General features: G+C 41.1%; 1 protein-coding gene across 1 annotated transcript; it reads left to right on the top strand.

Annotated features, from left to right (window-relative positions):
* The first annotated feature begins 1,224 nt into the window (after positions 1-1,224).
* LOC110890939 (protein argonaute 1) lies at positions 1,225-9,393 on the top strand. The gene is made up of 22 exons (XM_022138581.2): positions 1,225-1,801; positions 3,206-3,396; positions 3,481-3,630; positions 3,708-3,838; positions 3,928-4,034; positions 4,136-4,239; positions 4,393-4,528; positions 4,710-4,826; positions 4,921-5,031; positions 5,122-5,184; positions 5,274-5,393; positions 5,471-5,639; positions 6,298-6,419; positions 6,492-6,629; positions 7,419-7,561; positions 7,654-7,716; positions 7,797-7,860; positions 7,949-8,084; positions 8,168-8,241; positions 8,675-8,769; positions 8,858-8,889; positions 8,976-9,393. The coding sequence occupies exons 1-22, from the start codon at positions 1,328-1,330 to the stop codon at positions 9,152-9,154; spliced, it is 2,919 nt and encodes a 972-aa protein (XP_021994273.1). The 5' UTR covers positions 1,225-1,327; the 3' UTR covers positions 9,155-9,393.
* Positions 9,394-20,488: the final 11,095 nt, after the last annotated feature.

Below are 20,488 nucleotides of genomic sequence, written 5' to 3'. Positions count from 1 at the left end.
AAAGTTGTTATTTCCTTTTGAATTATGTATGACATTTAGTTTTGAAATGAAATTTGAATTTAAATTAATTATTGTCACATAGTGCTATGACGTTTTGAGCAATTTACACACTTCGTCTCATCCCGATGTTTCCGCCATCGGTTGGGGTGTGACATAAAAATTAAAAAAAATAAAATAAAAGAAAAGGCCTCTTACTTGGACCACTCTCATTGGCCCATGCAAAGTTCCATTTCATCACTTTAGCGTTTTCTTAAAAACGCCTGCATGCAAAATTCTCAAATATAACGCCCAAAAATCGCCTGTTGTAATGGGGGGAGAGGCGTTTTGCAGCGTTTTTTTTTCAATTTTTTTTTTTAAAAATACCGCCCCACTACGGGTGGTCTTACCTACCAATTACTTAATAATATATTTGTATCCAATGAGTTATTGATGGAGTGGTTGTGAAAAAACTTGTGTTCTTTGTGACTTAGGTTCGACTCTCACCCTATCCATTATTTTATGCGGCAACCAGATGAAATGCGAATACGGGTGGCGTCGGTTCATCTTGTGTGGAAGACGAGATTCTACCGATTATTTTACTGTCGTGCCTTCGGGCGGGTGGAGATCGAGTTTCCGCGCATCCGGGAGAGCCAAGGGACTGGCGACGGTCGAGTAGTCGACCTTAGCCACAACGTCCGATGTCACAGTAGTTGGCATGTCATTTCTTGCCGCTAAAAAAAATATCTGTATCATTTACCTTAATTGGATACCATAAGTTATTTTCACGTCACGTATCTTTCAATTTGCATTAATTGTTTTAACTATTCTAATGACATCCTATGAATTACTACAATACTTAGCAACTTTTTATAAAACATCAATTATTAATAAATAGATAACTTTTTATATTTCTAGTTTATAAACCCTATTTTTTAATGTTTATCTAAATTTAAATTTAATTTAAATAATCATTATATAATAAACCCTATTTTTTAATGTTTATCTAAATTTAAGTATTTAAATAATCCAATATATATTTAAGTCAAAACAAAATCAATTCAAAATATATCATGAATCCGAATATCTCTACACACAAGTCAAGGGCAAAAGCGTCAAAAATGTCAATTGACGTCTTGGTGAGCAAGATTCACGCCTATGTTTTCCTGCAATGCAATTTTATCCACCTGATTTTCCGTTTTTACCCTCGTCTGCTTGACTATATAAACCCGCCAGCAACTTCCCTGCACCCCTGTCACACCATTCTCCCCTCACAATTCGTTCCGTCACTTTCTCTCTCTAAAACCGTCTCTCTCTCTCTAAAACCGTTTCCGACGTCGTTTTGTTTCCGATGTCTTCACGCGGCGGTGCTCGCGGTGGTTCCGCCGGCGGAGGCCGTGGACGTGGTCGTGGACAAGGCCGTGGTGGCGGTGGTTTTCAACCGTCACCGCCGTCTTCTTACGGCGGTGCCGGAAGAGGAAACGACGCCGTACGGTCCGTAACTTCCGTTCAGTCAGCGTCGTCGTCTTCGATGTCTCGACAGTTTGAGAACATGTCGTTAGGTTCAGCATCATCGCAGTCGTCAGCGACGGCTCCGGTGTCGCAGCAACCGGCATTGCAGCAGCGTCCGGTTCAGACTCGGCCGGAACCGGTTGTGGTGGCGGACGCACCGCCGCCTCCGCTGGCCGTGCCGTTGGTGCCGTCGTCGTCGAAGAAGTTGAGTACGCCGGCGAGGCCTGGTTTTGGAACGATGGGACGGAAGTGTGTTGTTAAGGCCAACCATTTTCTCGTCGATCTCGGTCAGAAGGATCCCTATCAGTATGATGTAAGGTTTTTCTTACTTGTGGATTTTGATTATGTGTGGAGTTCATGCATTAGTTACAGTTTTATTTTATGAAATCATGTGATGTTTGGATGAATATTTGACGTATGCTTGTTCAGATGCAACTCTTGTTTCATCTCTTTTATGTATTATATATGCTGTGTAATTTTATTTTTCAGTGACTCTCATTTTAAGGTGGTTAGTATTCCAGATCTGATTTGTTTGTTTGTTTTTTATACGTAATGATGTATCCGTGTGGGTCTGTATATTAGGTGTGTTGATTCTATTTTCGTGCTTATGCAAGTTGTACGTTGTTATTGAACAGTCGGAATATATTTGTTGACTATTTGTTTTGAAGTGCATGGTTTTTTGTCTCCGGATTAGTTTTCTGAAGATTCCGGCTAGGGTTTTCCGGTTGTTCTGTACACTTTGTTTACGTGACTCACTGTGACAGGATTTTCAGTTTTGTAAAAGTTTTGAGGCAAAAATATTTGAAGTATTTTATGAGTTATTTTTGATAGTTTGAAGTGCATGTGGTTTGGTCTCCGGGATAGTTTTCTATTGATTTCGGCTAGGGTTTTCTGGTTGTTTTGTACACTTTTGTTGCGTGACTCACTCTGGCAGGATTTTCAGTTTTTTAAAATTTTTGAGGTAAAATATTGAAATATTTTATATGTGTTATAAAAGTTTGAAGTGTATGCGGTTTTGTCTACCGGATGGTTTTTAGTTGATTCCGGCTAGGGTTTTGCAGTTGTTTTGTACACTTTGTTTACGTGACTGACTCTGGCAGGATTTTCAGTTTTGTAAAAGTTTGAGGAAAATATTGATATCTTTTGTGTTGTTTGCAGCTAATCCTGAGTGAGATATCGGTAGATTTGATTACTGTGTGCCTTCATATGTGAATATGTAACTTGTTTATTGGGTCTCTGTGAAGTACATGTTAGATAAAATATAAAGTCAGTGCTACTTTTGAATATGAGATCCTGATGGGATGATTTGATATATTTGTGTATCCATGTATGAATTTGTACCTTGTTTGCTGGGTCTCTCTGTGATGTACATGTTAGATCAAGTATTAGGTTAATGTTAATTTTATATATTTGATTCTGATAGGTAGATTTGATAACTATGTGCGCCTCTATATGAATTTGTACCTTGTTTATAGGCCCTCTGTGATATACATGTTACATAAAAATAATAGGTTAATGCTAATCCTAAATATGAGATTCTGAGAGGATCTTCAGTTTTCTTGGAAACCGCTTGTCTTTTTATTTCATTTCTGTTAGTTTCATGGAGTAGAGTGATTTTAAATGTCTTTGATTTTTTCTGAATGACTGGCTTGAACTTAAATGTGTGTATTTAATTTGTATAATTGACTGTAATGTTTTTTTACAATTCTGGGTTTAGGTTGCTATTTCGCCCGAAGTTACTTCTAAAACAAAATGTCGGGAGATAATGAAGCTTCTTTGCGAGTCATTTAAGGCTTCACATCTGGGAAACTTGATGTTGGCTTATGATGGGAAGAAAAGTGCATTCGCTGCTGGTTCGTTGCCATTCGAGTCGAAAGAATTTGTTGTTAACATTACCGAGCGGAATGGGTATGATATATTTTTTGAAGTATCTTGTGCTTAATGTTTCATTTATAATAAAATATAATATGTGACTGTTTGCATGTATTGTAGGCGGGAACGCGAATTCAAGGTCACCATTAAGTTTGCTGCAAAAAAAGACCTTCACCATCTGAAGATGTTTCTGACTGGCAGGCAACATGACAGTCCACAGGAAACTATACAAGCTCTTGATGTAGTTCTAAGGGAGTCAGCTTCTAAGGAGTAAGCTATCTTTTTTTATTCAGTGTTTTTTCTTTTCATGTTTTGGTTCTAACTTCCAAACCTATTGTGAATTGCAGTCGTGAAGTAATTGGGAGATCACTGTTTAGCCCTGTATTTGGTAAAGGCTCACTTGGTGACGGTATTGAGTATTGGAAGGGCTTCTATCAGAGTTTACGACCTACACAAATGGGACTATCACTGAACATTGGTATTTGTTTCTCACCTATTCTGTTCTTAGTTTTGTGTTCATTTATAGAATGTTAATCTGATTTATTATTTTTAATATTTTGTTTGTAGACATGTCAGCTCGGGCTTTCTATGAAAACAAGTTGGTATCTGAGTTTGTTAAAGAGTTTCTCAACAAGGATATATCAAGACCGCTTAGTGATCAAGAACGGATCAAGGTATACCCTTCTATTGAGCCATATGTTAATATCATGTGTGTATATAGTTTGAATGATTGGAACAAGCTCATAGTTTCTTCTATGGGGATTGTAACTTTCAGGTGAAGAGAGCTCTTCGAGGAGTTAGGGTTGAAGTTCGCCATGGGGATTCTGTGAGGCGCTACAAGTGTCAAGACTTGACACGTCAACCAGTTAACCAACTAACGTGAGTAGGCTATTCATTCTGCAAATATGAACTTGATAAGCCCTGTTTAAACTGTTTATCTATGTAGGCCATTCATTCTGAAATCTACTTGTGCTTTATGATTATATGCTCCTCATCTTTGAGTAATTCTTTTTTTTTTTTTAAATTTGTTAGTTTCGTGGATGACACTGGAGCTAAAATTTCTGTTGTTCAGTACTTCAGAGCAAAGTACAACACCACTCTTCGTTATCCGTTACTTCCTGCTATTCAATCAGGCACAGAAGCAAAGCCTACGTATCTGCCAATGGAGGTCAGCTATTTTTATATTTTTATCGAGTGAAAAACAAGTCTAGCTTGTTGTATTATTCTTTAGCATTATAAAACAATTTTTCTTTTTCTGTTAAAATTTCAGATAAAACTTTGTATATCTCAGTATCTGTGTATCAACTATATTGCCATTTTTCTGCTAACTTTAATTTGTGTAATTTTAGCTTTGTACATTGGCTTTTGGTCAAAGATATGCTTCAAAGCTAAATGAGAAACAGGTGACTAATTTGCTAAGGGCCACATGTCAGCGCCCAAGTGAGAGGGAAGGTAGCATTATGACGGTATGCATTTACTTAAATTATAAACTATATTTTTATCAACTTTTTATAACTATATAGTTACTTATGGCTTTTCTGGTTGGTTGGTGTTGTTTAGACCATGCAGAGTAACAAGTATAACGAAGATGCTCTTGTGAACAATGAATTTGGCATGCGAGTGAGAGAGCAATTCACTTCTATTGATGCGCGAGTTCTTCCACCACCACCAGTAAATTCACACTTTTATCTTCTTTTTTTCAAGTAACATGGCGTTTGTATATTGTAAGTTTAAACTTTATTTTGCACTTTGTTTTTTTAGATCAAGTATCATGGTTCTTCAGAGGTTAATCCAACAGTTGGTCAGTGGAATATGATAGACCTGGTGAAGTTTTATTCATTTTTCTTTACTAGTTAAAATTTCAAAATATAGATAATCTGTAGTTATTAACTTTTTATATCTTTTTTGTGTAGAAAATGATCAATGGGGGTACTGTAAATTACTGGGCAATTGCCAACTTTTCAAGGCAAAGACAAGACGCAGTTGATCGCTTTTGCTACGAGCTTGTTCAAATGTGTCAGAACAAGGGAATCGTATGCATCTTTATGTACCTTTATGTCACACTGTTAATTCCAAAACAATAACTCTTAACATTTTGTTGATTTTAAAGGTTTTCAATCCCCAACCTCTGATACCAATGTATACTGCTCCACCTCACAACATCGAGAAAGCGCTAGTTGATCTTCATGCTAAATGTACCGCACAACTATCAAGAGCTGCACCTGGAAGCCATATTCAGTTGCTGTTTGTAATTCTTCCCGAAACTAAAGGAACATACGGTAATTTGAATTTAGTTACGGTATTATAGGCTATATACACACTTGTAGGCCTGTAAACGAACCGAACATTCATGAACTGTTCGTGAACTTGTTCGTTTATGGCCGTTTATTTAATAAACGAACACGTACACAATTTTTTGTTCATTTAATTAAATGAACGAACATGGACACACATTTGTTCATTCATTTATGTTCGTGAACGTCCGTTTATGTTCGTTCATTTATTTACATTTGTTTATAAATATTAAACATCAAACGAATTATATAAATATAACTAATAGGTAACTGGGCTATCTGGAAAAAAATGGCGTTTCTATTGGAATTATATAAATTTATTTTATGTTTGTTTATGTTTACTCAACTATGCTCATTTATGTTCGTTTAAATATGTTCATTTATGTTCGTTTAATTATGTTCATTTGTGTTGTTAATTGTTTGTTCGATTATGTTCTTTTAAGTTCGTTTGTTTTTGTTTTAAACGAACGAACATAAATGAACATGCCCATTTTTTTAATAAACGAACATGAACAAAATATGTGTTTGATTATATGTTCGTGTTCAAGTCCGAGTTCTTGATTTACAGGCCTACACATTTGCTGTTTATTTTTGTCAATTATATTGATATATATTTTATATTGATATATATTTCTCTTCTCAGGAAGAATCAAACGAGTCTGCGAAACAGAGCTGGGAATTGTATCTCAGTGCTGCCGACCGCAGCATGTTATGAAACTTAGCAAGCAGTATTTTGAAAACGTGGCTATGAAGATAAATGTGAAGGTATATAACATTTTACCACATTCTTATTCTCTCTGTGCATGGAATATATTAATTTGTGTTGAATTATGTTAGGTTGGAGGTAGGAACAGTGTCTTGTCTGCTTCTCTCAATGGAAGGCTTCCTTACGTAACTGATCGTCCAACAATCATATTTGGTGCTGACGTCACTCATCCTTCAAAAGGAGAAGATTCCACCCCTTCAATTGCTGCTGTATGTCTACATTTCTTGGCTTTTATTTTAGGTGTCTCAGATTTGACTTCATGTGTTGACGGGTCAGCTGAAAAATGAACCGAACGAACACGAACAGAGGCATGTTTGTGTTTGTTCATTTAACTTTAACCGAACATTTACACTAACACGAACACATTTTTTTGTTAATGTTCATTTATTAAGAAAATGGGCATGTTCGTGTTTGTTTAAAACCTAAACGAACAGTTCATGTTCGTAAACGAACATAAACAAACTTAAACGAACATAATTTAACAAACAGTAAACAACACAAATAAACATAATTGAACGAACATAAATGAGCACAAATAAACATAATTGACTAAACATAAACAAACAAAAAGTAAATTTTTATATAAATTAGTGATAAATTACAATAAATTCTATTGGAAAATTCATTTTTATTACTAAAAAAGCCCAATTACCAATTATTATATTTATATAAGTATTTAGAAGGTTCCTTTATGTTTAATATTCATATAACTACTTATGTATTTAAATTGAAACAGACATAAACGAACAAATGTAAATAAATGAACATAAATGGGCGTTCATGTTCGTTCTTTTAATAAAATTAAATAAACAAACATAAACAGACTTCCCGCCGAACAAGTTTACGAGTAGTTCATGAACGTTTGGTTCGTTTACAGGCCTTCTGACCTGTACAAAAGATTACCTGTGTTGACCCGTTACTTGCCCGGCCTATTTTGCCTTTTCTTTATTGAAAACGTGGACATTTTTACTAGGTTTATCTTTTGAATTTTCTAACAGGTGGTTGCGTCAATGGACTGGCCCCAAGTTTCAAAGTACAAAGCTTTGGTTTCTGCACAGTCGCATAGGCAGGAAATCATTGAGGATCTCCACACAACATCTACTGACCCAAAAAAGGGTATAGTTCACGGAGGGATGATTAGGTAAGAGTTAACTCCTAACAAAAGTATTGGTTTTGTCTTCAAAGGCTTCAAAATAAGTTTTGAATGATAGATATGTTGGTTTGATTTTGTAGGGAGCTTTTGATCTCTTTCAAAAGGTCAACCGGACACAAACCTCACAGGATTATATTTTACCGGTATGAGAACTTGGTTTAATCGGTTTAATTTTTAGCCACCGGTGTTGTTTATAATGGTATTGTATTATCTTGGTTCACAGAGACGGAGTCAGTGAGGGGCAGTTTAATGATGTTTTGCTGAACGAAATGGATAAAATTCGTAAAGTAGGTTTTTGAATGTTTACATTTTTGTCATTTAAACATTATTGTTGGCGGTCCTAAAATGAGTTGATGGTTTTTGACTTTTTTTCAGGCATGCATTTCATTGGAAGAGAACTATATGCCTCCTGTCACATTTATCATCGTGCAGAAAAGGCATCATACACGCTTCTTCCCTGCGAAGCATGGTGACCGGGCTTCCACTGATAGGAGTGGCAATATTCTTCCTGGTTCGTAATTTCTATTCTCTTATTAGTTTTTGTAATGTGTTATTTTTTCTTCTAATTCTTTATTATCATTTAATTTTGGGCAGGAACTGTTGTGGATACTAAGATCTGTCATCCAACTGAATTTGACTTTTACTTGTGCAGTCATGCTGGAATTCAGGTGAATATGTTTTTAATTTAAAATTTTACATGTATGTCGTTAGTGGTGTACGGCTGCGAATTGCAACGCCTTTGTGACAGAATAATTAAAAACCAAGAAAAACTAGAAAATCCAGATTTATTACTAAAATCAGCAAAAAATATGAAACCTATTTTTTAAAAATTAACAACCGCATATTCAGTTTTTCAAAAAGAAACTAACGAACACTGATTATTAAAGAAAACACAAATTACAAAAATAGGTTCAAAACGAGTATGTTATATACAATAGGGGTTAAAATAAAATATTGTCATGCCAGAGCATGAAATACTCTGATTCAAGTAGTATTTTATTATATATTATTATTATTGGCTTTTTAGCTCTAAGTTTATCTTTCTTCTGCTTTTACTATTTCTAGATAGAATAATAATTTGATTTGGTGGTGTCTTTGCAGGGGACTAGTCGACCTGCGCACTATCATGTGTTGTATGACGAGAACAAGTTCACAGCTGATGGATTGCAGATGCTGACCAACTCTTTGTGCTACACGTATTTCAACTGACCCTCAGATAATTTTATAAATACTCTTGTCATATAACCTAAACTAACCCAACTGTCACTTTGTTTTCAACTTTAGGTATGCAAGGTGTACCAGATCAGTCTCCATAGGTATACATATGCTTTATGTTTGTTATTCTTCATTAGTGTTGTATAAAGAGTTCCAAGTGTTTTGATGCTATATATATTAACTGCAGTTCCTGCTGCATACTATGCACACTTGGCTGCATTCCGTGCGCGATCCTACATGGAAGGAGGAGATTTGTCTGACTCTGATTCACGTGGTGGGCAACGTGCAACAAGAGACAGGGTTGCTGATGTGCGCCCTCTGCCGGCTATTCATGAGAGCGTGAAGAGCGTGATGTTCTACTGCTGATATTAGAGTCTTTGAAGTTTTGCTGGTTATCCATCTATCTACCCCACCCCTTTTGGCCTTTTGTCAATAATTATGACAAAGCAAATCACACAATACTATTACTTTGCTAAAGATGTTGGTTTAAACATGCTTTGAGCATGCAACTTATATGCTGTGATGACTTTCTCAACGATCGTTTGCGTTGAAAGAACGGAATTTTGTTAGGGAAAAACGTATTTTCAAAGATCATTTAATCATCAGTCGTAACAGTTTTTTTGGAAGGAAAGTAGTATTACATTACCAAAGTATACGAGTAAAGACAATCTTGCATAAAAAAATAAATATCGAATAAAAACCATTATTTTCGCTTACACAAATAAAAAATATACCTTAGAAATTTAGAAATCATTTCCGTTGTTGCTAGGCTGTTTACCTTTTAAATTTTGAATTGGTTTTATCGTTGAGTTTGAAAGATGATGTAACATTATATTTGTTACAAGGTAATCCTTGAGACCATCATCCGATAACAATTTACTTCTATCGTATGGCTTATACCGAATGTCCAAACTTAGTAGTTAGTAGTGTATCTTTTTCAAGGTTATATTGTTAGTTAAAGGACATATGTGAACGACCTAAGTGGGGCAAAAATGAGTGATAGGTAGCAATTTATGGCAAAACAAACGTAACAATCTGATTTTATTGTTTAATGTCACATTCATATTATTCGTTTTGTTGTTTTAATCTTAGTAAAGGTGTTAATAATGTCGGGTTGAATTGTTCAACTTGAGCACGACCCCTATCTCTTTTTAATGTGTTATAGACGTCAACTTTAAAACCCACCCACAAATATGTGTAATTAAACACGATCCATTTTAGATAGTTCAAGTACTTCAACCTAAAATCTGAAAACCCGATGATTTTCGTGATGGAAATTGCCACCCTAGTTAATAAGTTGATGGAAGGTTTCTAGCGTCACCAATGAGGTAGTGGTGGATTGGGAAACACTTGTGTTCCTTGTGACCCGGGTTTGACTCTCACTCTCCCCATTATTTTCTGCGGCATTCAGGTGAAGAGCGAATACGGGTGACGCCGGTTCGTCTTGAATTGGAGGCGAGGTTTTACTGATTATTCCACTGTCGTGCCTTTAAGCGAGTGGAGGTCGGGTTTCCGCGCATCTGGGAGGTAAGGGGCTGGCGGCGGTCGAGTAGTCGACCTTGGCCACAACGCCCGGTGTCATGTTGGTTGGCACGTCCTTCCTTGCTGTTAAAAAAAACATTAAAACATCATGCTTTGGGTGTCGTGTAGAATCCCTCCATTCGTGTGGTAAGTGTATTATGTATACCCTTTAGATTTCACCGTATTTTCATTGATTATGGATGTATTAACCAACATACACATCCATTTTGTCAATCTCTAAAATCTTTCGTGTTAACTCATGATGTTGCAATAATTTTGCGATTTGACCCTAAAGTTCTAAACCATGTAAACACTATTTAAATTCGATCCTTGGCTTTTTACAAGAACAACCCGATTAAAAAACTTTAGTGCAAGGGTGAATCATGACAATGTATAAGTTATAACACGCTCTTAAAACATATTATATATATGAATATAAACTGTTGATGAACAGTAAATCCATATTTTAATATTATATTTGATTTAATTATATTATATTGATTATAGCTAATTATATGAGTAGGAGTTGGGTGAAAAGTCTATTTTTCCTAGAAAGTCTAGGAAGGAATAAGAATTGGACATGTGTCATTGAGGGATTTTAAGTAGAAGGGCTATCATGTAATTTCACATTTTAATTTTATTTTTGGAATGTATCTTCATTAACTAAAATTCCATGATTTTCGGAATTTTTATTATTTTCGAATTCAAATCTGGAAGTCAATGTGTTTATCTGAAAACTATCAGCATGTTCTTAGTGATGTGTGTTACCAGTCAGAGAGGTTGAAGTCAGTGTGTTTTAACACTCTGAAGTCAATATATAATCAGGTTGTATTTTAACAGTTCTTTTGCATTTTAACAATTTGAATGTGTTTTATGTTATTGTCTATGTCACATTACATCAAATATTCTATTGTTCAGAAGATTACTGGAATTTATCAGCATGTTCTTGGTGCTGTGTTTTAACAGCCTACAGGGCTAAAGTCAATTTTTTTATAGATCCCACAATATAAAGATGGTAAAACACAGGGTATGAATCTGATTGCTGTTAAAACACAACTGTATGAATCTGAAAGCTAAAACACAACTGTATGAATCTGATTGCTGTTAAAACACAGCTGTATGAATCTGAATGCTATAAAACACAATTGTATGAATCTGTTTGCTGTTAAAACACAACTGTATGAATCTGAATGCTAAAACACAACTGTATGAATCTGCTTGCTGTTAAAACACATATGTATGAATCTGGATGCTAAAACACAACTGTATGAATCTGAATGCTAAAACACAACTGTATGAATCTGCTTGCTGTTAAAACACATCTGTATGAATCTGCTTGCTGTTAAAACACAACTGTATGAATCTGTTTGCTGTTAAAACACATCTGTATGAATTTGAATGCTAAAACACAACTGTATGAATCTGCTTGCTGCTAAAACACAACTGTATTAATTTGCTTGCTGTTAAAACACATCGTTAAGAAAACGGAGATGATAAGAACAATATTTGAATGGTGATGATGAACTCGGAGATGGTGGAGATGGAGAAGTGTTTTAATTTGATCCGGTGCTCTCCATCGTTTCTAAAGTTATCTTCTTCCATGATTGTAGTTATTTTTGGTAGGGATTGGGGTTTCCAAGATGGGTTTTGAGAGAGAGAGAGAGGGAAAATCGCTTGAAATTAGGAACTGAGCGGTTATCTAATTGATTTAAAACACGACCATTGACAAAATTGCCCCTACTCATTTAAAACAATCAATTAATTAAACTCAAATAAATAAGATTGCCATTGATTTAATCTCAACCTTTAAACACACCAATCGGATGGACCAGATCGCTTCCTAGACTTTCTAGGAAAAACACACTTTCCGTCCGAACCCTACTCCTAATTATATATATATATATATATATATATATATATATATATATATATATATATATATATATATATATATATATATATATATAGGGAGAAGATCATGCGAGAACCACCTCTTATTGTGAGAACCGCGAGAACCAATGTGAACACACCAAAAATGCCTAAAAATAGCTAAAAATCACAAAAAAATTTTTTTTAATATTTTTTTATATAAAAATCGCTACTTTTCGAAGCTAAAAAAAAATTAAAAAAAAAAAAAATTTTTTTGCCACTAAAAGTAGCGATTTGAGCATTGAAGGGGTATGGTCCCAGATCTCGCGTCAGCATCGACCGCGAGTGACCATTACCCTTATCAAAACCCCCACCAGTTAACAACCTACTTGTGCCCATGCGAGAACGCGTCGACACAAGGGTTGAATCCAATCTATCTAGTGATGAAGGAGGACTTACATGGAACATGAGAACGGTAGAGTGATGCGACATAGCATCACATCTGATGTATGAAAACAGAAGTATTCACAGCGATGCGGCCTCGCACCGCGTCCAATGAACACTTCTATCAATACAAGGAAGCTGGATAACAGCAACAGTCACCACAGGCGACGATGCAGCCAGCACCGCATCTCGCGTATTTCTTGATCACAATCAAGAGACGCGATAACATCAGATGTTACCGCAGGCAGCGATGCGGCTAGCACCGCATCCTATACGCTCAACAAGTGGGACTGACACCACAGTGCAAGTGGAACCAATGGCAGTCACCTGTCAGGTCTACGTAAGCGACAGACTGACGTGGCGTCGTCTCCCCGGTCGACATGTCTGACACACCTGCAAAGGTGCAGCATGCCGTCAGTCTATCCATCCACCTCCTCCTTCACTCCTCGGCTATAAATACCAACCCCAAACCAGGTTTGAGGTATCTCTTCACAACTCTCTCACTACTACTACTATCTTACTTTGCTTCCCAAGCAAACTACTGATTCTCACGCCGGAGAGTGGTAACAAGGAGCACCCCCCACCCCATCCTCCTTGTTACGAGTCACGGTTTGTTTCCTTGTGCAGGAGATCAACCCACCGGTGATCCAGCCAGCGATCCTCGAGAGGAATGGATTAACCCTTCTTGACGAGACCAGTGAGTTAACCCTGCCTGGTTAACCATTGTTTCATCATTGGCGCCCACCGCTACTCTTAGCACTTTTTCGATCATCCTTTTTCCTCTCTCAAAATCATGACTGATCACCAAAACAATACTACCGGGGATAATCTACTCCCCATCAACACAGGTAATGCGGGGAGTACCCCACCGGACCCAAATCCGGGCCATATCGGTACATCAACACAAAGGGGTCCATCCCTAACGTTCGGACACGACTTATCACAATACGCATCTGTGATCCCCCCGAACATGGACCCCCACATCTGGTATGACCAACAGGCCACCCTGCCGGCCGCGACATACAACCGCGCTTGTGCGGAAGCGCACATACAAGCTGGGCCAACCCCAGCACCGCACACCCCTGCCGATCGTGTTTTACAATACGAAGGCAGGGCGCATTCACGTCCAGCTTCGAGAAGCAGACGTGAAGACCGTGGATCATCTTACTGTTCGGTCCACACAATCAACGAGGATGATTCCGCATACGGGTCCCACACCAGGGGACCAGTGCATACCCGCCTAGGTCCTTACGTTGAGGACAGACGACGATCCGCATCCCGACATGGCTCTGGAATTCAGAGCCGGTTGGGCCCACAGCCATACACCGAAGGGTATGGTCGTACCGACCCGGACGACCGTACATATTGTGGGGATTCGCATGACACCTGCAGCAGACCGGGAGGACGCAACTATGTTCCTCCCACTCACCCCCGCAGTACATACCTCAGGGCTGCAAAACGCCCTGAGAACCAGCCCTATAGGCCGAAAGCTGCGGCCGAAAACTCCAAATTCGCCCCGCGAATAGCCCACGCCCATGTCACCACAACAAAATTCCCATTCAACGTTGGGAAATACAGTGGTTCATCCGACCCGGACGACCACATGAACATTTTCATAGGCGCAGGGTGCAATGGCCAGTGGGACGAACCCACTTGGTGCAATTTTTCCCCTAGACCCTTACGGGTCTGGCTAGGGCTTGGTTCGATTCTTTGCCAGTGGGATCACTGGACTCATTCGAGGACTTTCATGCAAAGTTCCTCGCTCATTTCAGCCAGCAACGACGTCACACGCGTGACTCGTTGGACGTCATGAATATCTGGCGCAGAGACAACGAATCCATAGAAGCATTCGTTGTCCGATACAAGGAGTGCCTGGAAATGCGACATGGCAGATCAAATGGCACGGAATCATTTCATCAGGGCCGTGAAAGATAGGCAGATGGTTATGACCATCTCTGGCAAAGAAGGCTTGCATAAAAAATGGGAAGATGTCATGACCGCAGTCAAGACATATGCCCAGACACAGCGGTCCCTCGAACCGCATGTGGCAAAGGCAGAGCCCCAGGCCGAAATTACCAACCACGGGTCCAAGCGTAACAATAAACGCAACCGGGACGTAGGGAATAGCGATATTTCCAAACCATACGTCCCGTGGACCAACCCGTTTGACCCGAGGAAACGCAGCCCTCAACGGGACAACCGGGCACCAAAGAAAGATTCTCAGGACCGCAACTGGACCGAGATCAACATGTCGCCAAGCGAGGTCCTTCTTGCGGACCCGCAATTCTTGCGACCGGCCCAACCAATGAAGTCCAAGAAAAATCAGGACCTCACACTCTACTGTGAGTATCACAAGGACTCGGGCCACACCACCAACAACTGCATCAGTCTCCGGCTGGAGATTAAGCGGGCCTTAAAAGAGGGGAAACTGCAACACCTTTTACCAGGTGGGCAAAAACCCACCAAGCGCATCACCCCTCATGGCGAAGGTACCTCCTTCGGAAAGAGAACCATGTACGTGGCTTCTACTCACATGATCAACGGAGGCAAAGGTAGACCGCGCAAAGCGGCGAGAAGGCCGGACAATGACTGGAAAGACGAGCAAGTCGTCTTTCCAAAAGTCCGAGGCGGACCGCGCGATAGGCGCGCCGTCGTTATTTCAGGCTAACTGGCACATTACTGCACCGAGCGTCTATTCATCGACCCGGGCAGTACTTCTGATATAATCTACGAACAATGCTTCAACCAGTTCGACCAGGAGGACAAAGATCGGTTGCAAGCAGTAGATTACCCATTGGCTGGGTTCGCAGGGGAAACTGTCTTTCCCCTAGGCCAGATCACTTTTCCTGTGCGCCTTACCAGCGGAAGGCACACAAGAACAGAATCAGGGGTCGCGATAATCTATGCCCGCAGGGACGTCATGATGTCGGACGAAGTACGTCCGACCAAGGTCGCAAGAAATGGGTTCTCAACGCGAGATACCCAGAACAAAAGGTTACATTGGGTCACTCCTTGTCCCCGACCACAAAAGCGCACCTGAAGCAGCTTCTCTTCGGGAATCAAGACATTTTCGCGTGGACACCCGCAGACATGACAGGGGTCTCGCGTGATATTGCGCAACATCACTTGAATACCTCACCAGGTATCAAGCCGGTGATCCAAGGCCAACGCCACCTTGGGTCCGCTAAGAATCAGGCGATGCAAGAGCAAGTCGAAGAACTGCTCTCCGCAGGCATCCTGCGGGAAGTCAAATACCAGACTTGGTTATCCAACCTGGTCATGGTAGAAAAACCATCCGGGGGCTGGCGCATGTGCGTCGATTACAAAGACCTTAACAAAGCCTGCCCCAAGGATTGTTACGCACTTCCGGAAATCGACGAGAAGGTCGATAATCTCGCACCATTCAGATGGAAGTGTTTCCTCGATTGCTACAAAGGATACCATCAGGTACAAATGGCGATCGAGGATGAAGACAAAACGGCATTCCGCACTCCCACCGGGAATTACTGTTATACAAAAATGCCGTTTGGGTTGCGCAACGCGGGCGCAACCTATCAAAAGCTGATGAACGACACTTTCCGCGGCCAAATAAGCAAAAGTGTCGAAATCTACATGGACGACCTAGTCGTCATGAGCATGGAGGAAGATACCATGCTCACAGACATTGAAAGAACATTCCAGACTCTGTGAAGCGTTAACATAAAGCTCAATCCAGGGAAATGCTCGTTTGGAATGGAAGAAGGCAAATTCCTTGGGTTCATCGTGACTAAAGATGGATTCAAGGTAAACCCGGAGAAAGTTCAGGCGATCGAGCGCATGCCATCGCCTTCATCAATGAAAGATATGCAACGACTAGCCGGCAGGCTAGCGGCACTCAACAGATTCTTAGCCAACCATGCAGCTAAGTCTTATCCTTTCATCAAGACCCTGCGGAACTGTTTAAAGAAGGAACAATTCCAGTGGACCGCAGAGGCTGAAAACGCTTTCCGGGAAATGAAGGAGTGTTTGATACAACTCCCAACCTTAACCGCACCACGCAAGGAGGAGCCACTCATATTATACCTATCTGCCGCGGACAACGCGGTAGGTGCGGTATTGATAGTGGAGCGGGAGGGGGTTCAAACACCCATCTATTACATCAGCAAGATGCTCAACGACCCAGAAACAAGGTACTCAATAATGGAAAAATTGGTATTAGCACTAGTGCACGCATCAAGAAGGTTGCGACGCTACTTCGCGAACCATGTCATCACGGTGCTAAGCAATTACAGGATCGGCCCGATCCTATCCAAACCTGACATTTCTGGGAGATTAGCAAAATGGGCAATAGAGCTGGGCGCGCACACGCTGAACTACAAACCGCGCCCCGCGATAAAAGGCCAAATCTTAGCTGATTTCGCTGCCGAAGTACCGGTGAATCGCATCCAAGAATGCGAACAAGCACAAAACCCTGTACCAACGCCATCTTCCTCGGAAACTTGGGCACTATTTACCGACGGTGCCTCCAACGAGGAAGGTGCGGGCGCAGGTCTGCGACTCGTCAGCCCTGATGGCCAAGAACTTACATATGCCATCCGCCTCGATTTCAAAAGCACAAATAACGAGGCCGAATATGAAGCCCTACTGGCAGGACTACGTTTAGCGGTCAAACTCGGCGTGCAGCATCTAGAAGCACACGTCGACTCTTTGTTAGTTGCAGGACAGATACGCGGCGACTATGCCGCAAAGGGGGATATCATGATCCTCTACCTCGAGCAAGCCTTGCAACTAACATCCAAATTCGCTTCGTTCAATATCCGACATATTAACCGAAGCGAAAATAAGTCCGCGGATGCACTATCAAAACTCGCATCCACCAGCTTCCAGCACTTGGCAAAGGAGATACGCATCGAAATTCTGCAAAATCCTTCGGTACCCCTGCGCCAAGTCAACGTCATTCAATACGGTACAACATCATGGATGACACCTATTATCGCATATCTGCAATCAGGTGTGACTCCCGAAAGCAAATCAGAGGCACGCAAGTTACAACACAAAGCGTGCCACTATCAAATGGGAGACGGTATCTTATACCGAAAATCATACCTAGGGCCACTCCTGCGATTTGTCAACCCGCAGGATGCCACATACCTCATCCGAGAGATACACGAGGGCATATGTGGCATACATGCCGGACCACGCATGGTAGTGGCCAAAATCATGAATGCCGGGTATTACTGGCCAGGCATGCACCTGGACGCCGTCAAAGAGTTGCGCAAATGCATCGACTGTCAACGTCATGCTCCAAAAACTTTGCGGCCAAAGAACAACTTAGTCCCCGTCACAACCGCATGGCCCTTTCAAGGCACGGTTGGGAACGGCCAGGCGTGGCTGGGTCGATGAACTCCCAAGTATCTTATGGGCTCACCGTACAAACCCAAAAACAAGCAATGGGGAAACACCCTTCAGCCTAGTCTACGGTTCAGAAGCGGTGATCCCCGCGGAAGTAGGTCTCCCCTCTCCTAGAATGTTGGCTATTGAAAAACTAGACAACATCACAGAACGCAGGATCGATTTGGACCTCTTGGAAGAAAGGCGCGAAAACGCTGCCATCAACGAGGCCAAATATAAATCCAAACTTGAAAAGTACTACAACACGCGCGTCCGTGTTTGTACTTTCAACCCAGGAGACTACGTCCTACGCGACAATGAAGCATCTAATGCTGAGCGCCCAGGCAAACTTGCCCCCAAGTTGGAAGGACCCTACCTCATCAAAGAGGTCTTAGGGAAAGGCGCATACAAATTACAAACGTTAGAAGGCGAACCTATCGCACGAACATGGAACGCACAACAGCTTCGACGCTGTTATATGTAAGCCATGTTCTTACATTTTCTATGTAACCTATCGGGCCGCAGGCCATTGGCAAATAAATAAATAAGCAATTTTATACATTATTGTTTGTTACTACTATTACAAATGCGTGTTCCACTTTGCGGTATCCCAAAAACAGATTGGCAAAATCTTCATTCCTGACACCCATACAAAGTGGTAACCACACACAAATATTGTAATAGACCAGCAAAAGGCAAAAAGACTTAAGAGTATTTATCCGGCCGGATAGACAAGTTTTTGTTAACCTCACACAATTCCTGAGCCCACAAAGGCAAACAATGGAGTTGACGCATACTCATACGACAAAGGTATGGAGTATACTTGACCCCATTCACAAATGGGTAGAGTTACGGATATATAAGTTTTTACAAAGCTTACACAATTCTAAAACCCTAACGGGGTAAATAACAGAATTGACGCGTACTCATACGACAAAGGTATGGAGTATACTTGACCCCATTCACCAATGGGTAGAGTTACAGATATATAAGTTTTTACAAAGCTTACACAATTCTAAAACCCTAACGGGGTAAATAACAGAATTGACGCGTACTCATACGACAAAGGTATGGAATATACTTGACCCTATTCACAAATGGGTAAAGTTCCGCATACATACGTTCAAACATGCAAGAATTAAAAACACTTGTACAAATTGAACAATAAACTTTATATTCAAAAAATTCAAGCACCCACGCGATGCTTAAGGGATTTACATAAAGTTCCTATCATATACAAGAGGAAAGCAAAAAGGGAGCACACTAGCCAACCTAAACCCTATTTTGTACCGCTGGCTCCCGCACCATCTCCAGCACCACCAGCGGGATCTTCCTCTTCTGCATCAGCATACAGCATCCGCAGCCGGTCAACGTAATCCGCAACCTCTAAACAGTCGTCCAACTTCTCCACACAAGAGAGAGACGTATCATAAAAGGAGGCTACGGCCGCGTTCAGGCGACCTTCGGTGTCCACGTCACGAAACCCAGATCGCTCTTCGATAACACCGCCTACAGACATGATGTTCATATGAGCAATGCAGTGGTTATAACCAGCTTTAAAACCGGCATCGCGGGCACGTTCCTTGACCAGGTCCAAACCAGCTGCGGTCTCAGGTGCATCCATGATAGCCTGAACAATCTGCAGTAAAAGGATGATAAGACTCGGATACTAATCCAAGCACATATAAAGGCAAGGGATACTTACATGCGCGATACCGTGACTCCGCATCCATTCACGGTCAGCCTCCAGTTGGTTAAACGAAGAGGTCAGAGCATCTCTGGCCTCAACGGCAACATTGGCCCGCTCTTCTGCTGCAGTCATGCGGGCTGTGAGGTCAGTGACCGCGACCTCCCGGGTCTGAACCTCAGCCTGTCAAAGAGCAGCAAACAGTTTACTCAGTAAACATTCTCAAAAAGCAGGGAAATATAAAACAAAGGTAACAAGCCATACCTGAAGGCTGGCAACAACTTTATCCAAACGAATGCGCTCAGCATTCGCCTCTTCAAGAGCCTTGGAAGAACGGCTCTCCCTCTCTTCGGCCTCCTCCAGGGCCTTCGCAGCACGCGCCCCGGCTTCCTTGGCCTCTTCGAACGCCTTTATGGCCCCGGCCTCCGCCTGCTGCGCTTTAACCGCAATCGCCTCAGCTGCAGCTTTCTCTTTGCCCAAGGCAACGTTCGCTGCCTTGGCGTTCGTCAACTCCTGCCGAGCACGAAACAGATTGTCATTCTGCTTAGCCCAAGATTCATTCCACTTCTTGCGCTCATTGGACAACTTTTCGTTCCAACTCTTGCGTTCATCAGAAAGGAGTTTGGCAAGAGTACGAACCTGTTTCAGCTGAGCAGTGGCAGCCCACTCCGAGGTCTGCTTCTGCTTCTCAAAAGAAGCTCTATCCTTCAAAAGCTGCTCCGCACCCGCACAAGCAGCCTTGACCAACTCTTCCGCTTCGGCCCGCAAGCGAGCAGCTTCCTCCTCCCTGCGGCCTAACACCTTGTAGT

The sequence above is a fragment of the Helianthus annuus genome, chromosome 11, assembly GCF_002127325.2.
Source record: "Helianthus annuus cultivar XRQ/B chromosome 11, HanXRQr2.0-SUNRISE, whole genome shotgun sequence".
NCBI lineage: Eukaryota > Viridiplantae > Streptophyta > Magnoliopsida > Asterales > Asteraceae > Helianthus > Helianthus annuus.
Note: the sequence above shows the minus strand (reverse complement) of the source record. Positions and strands in the feature narration are given on the sequence as shown.

Coding starts and splice junctions, on each gene's coding strand:
- LOC110890939 (XM_022138581.2), top strand. CDS start 1,328: ATGTCTTCACGCGGCGGTGCTCGCGGTGGTTCCGCCGGCGGAGGCCGT. Junction 3,631..3,707: donor AGGGAGTCAGCTTCTAAGGA/GTAAGCTATCTT, acceptor TGTGAATTGCAG/TCGTGAAGTAATTGGGAGAT. Junction 4,827..4,920: donor GGGAAGGTAGCATTATGACG/GTATGCATTTAC, acceptor GGTGTTGTTTAG/ACCATGCAGAGTAACAAGTA.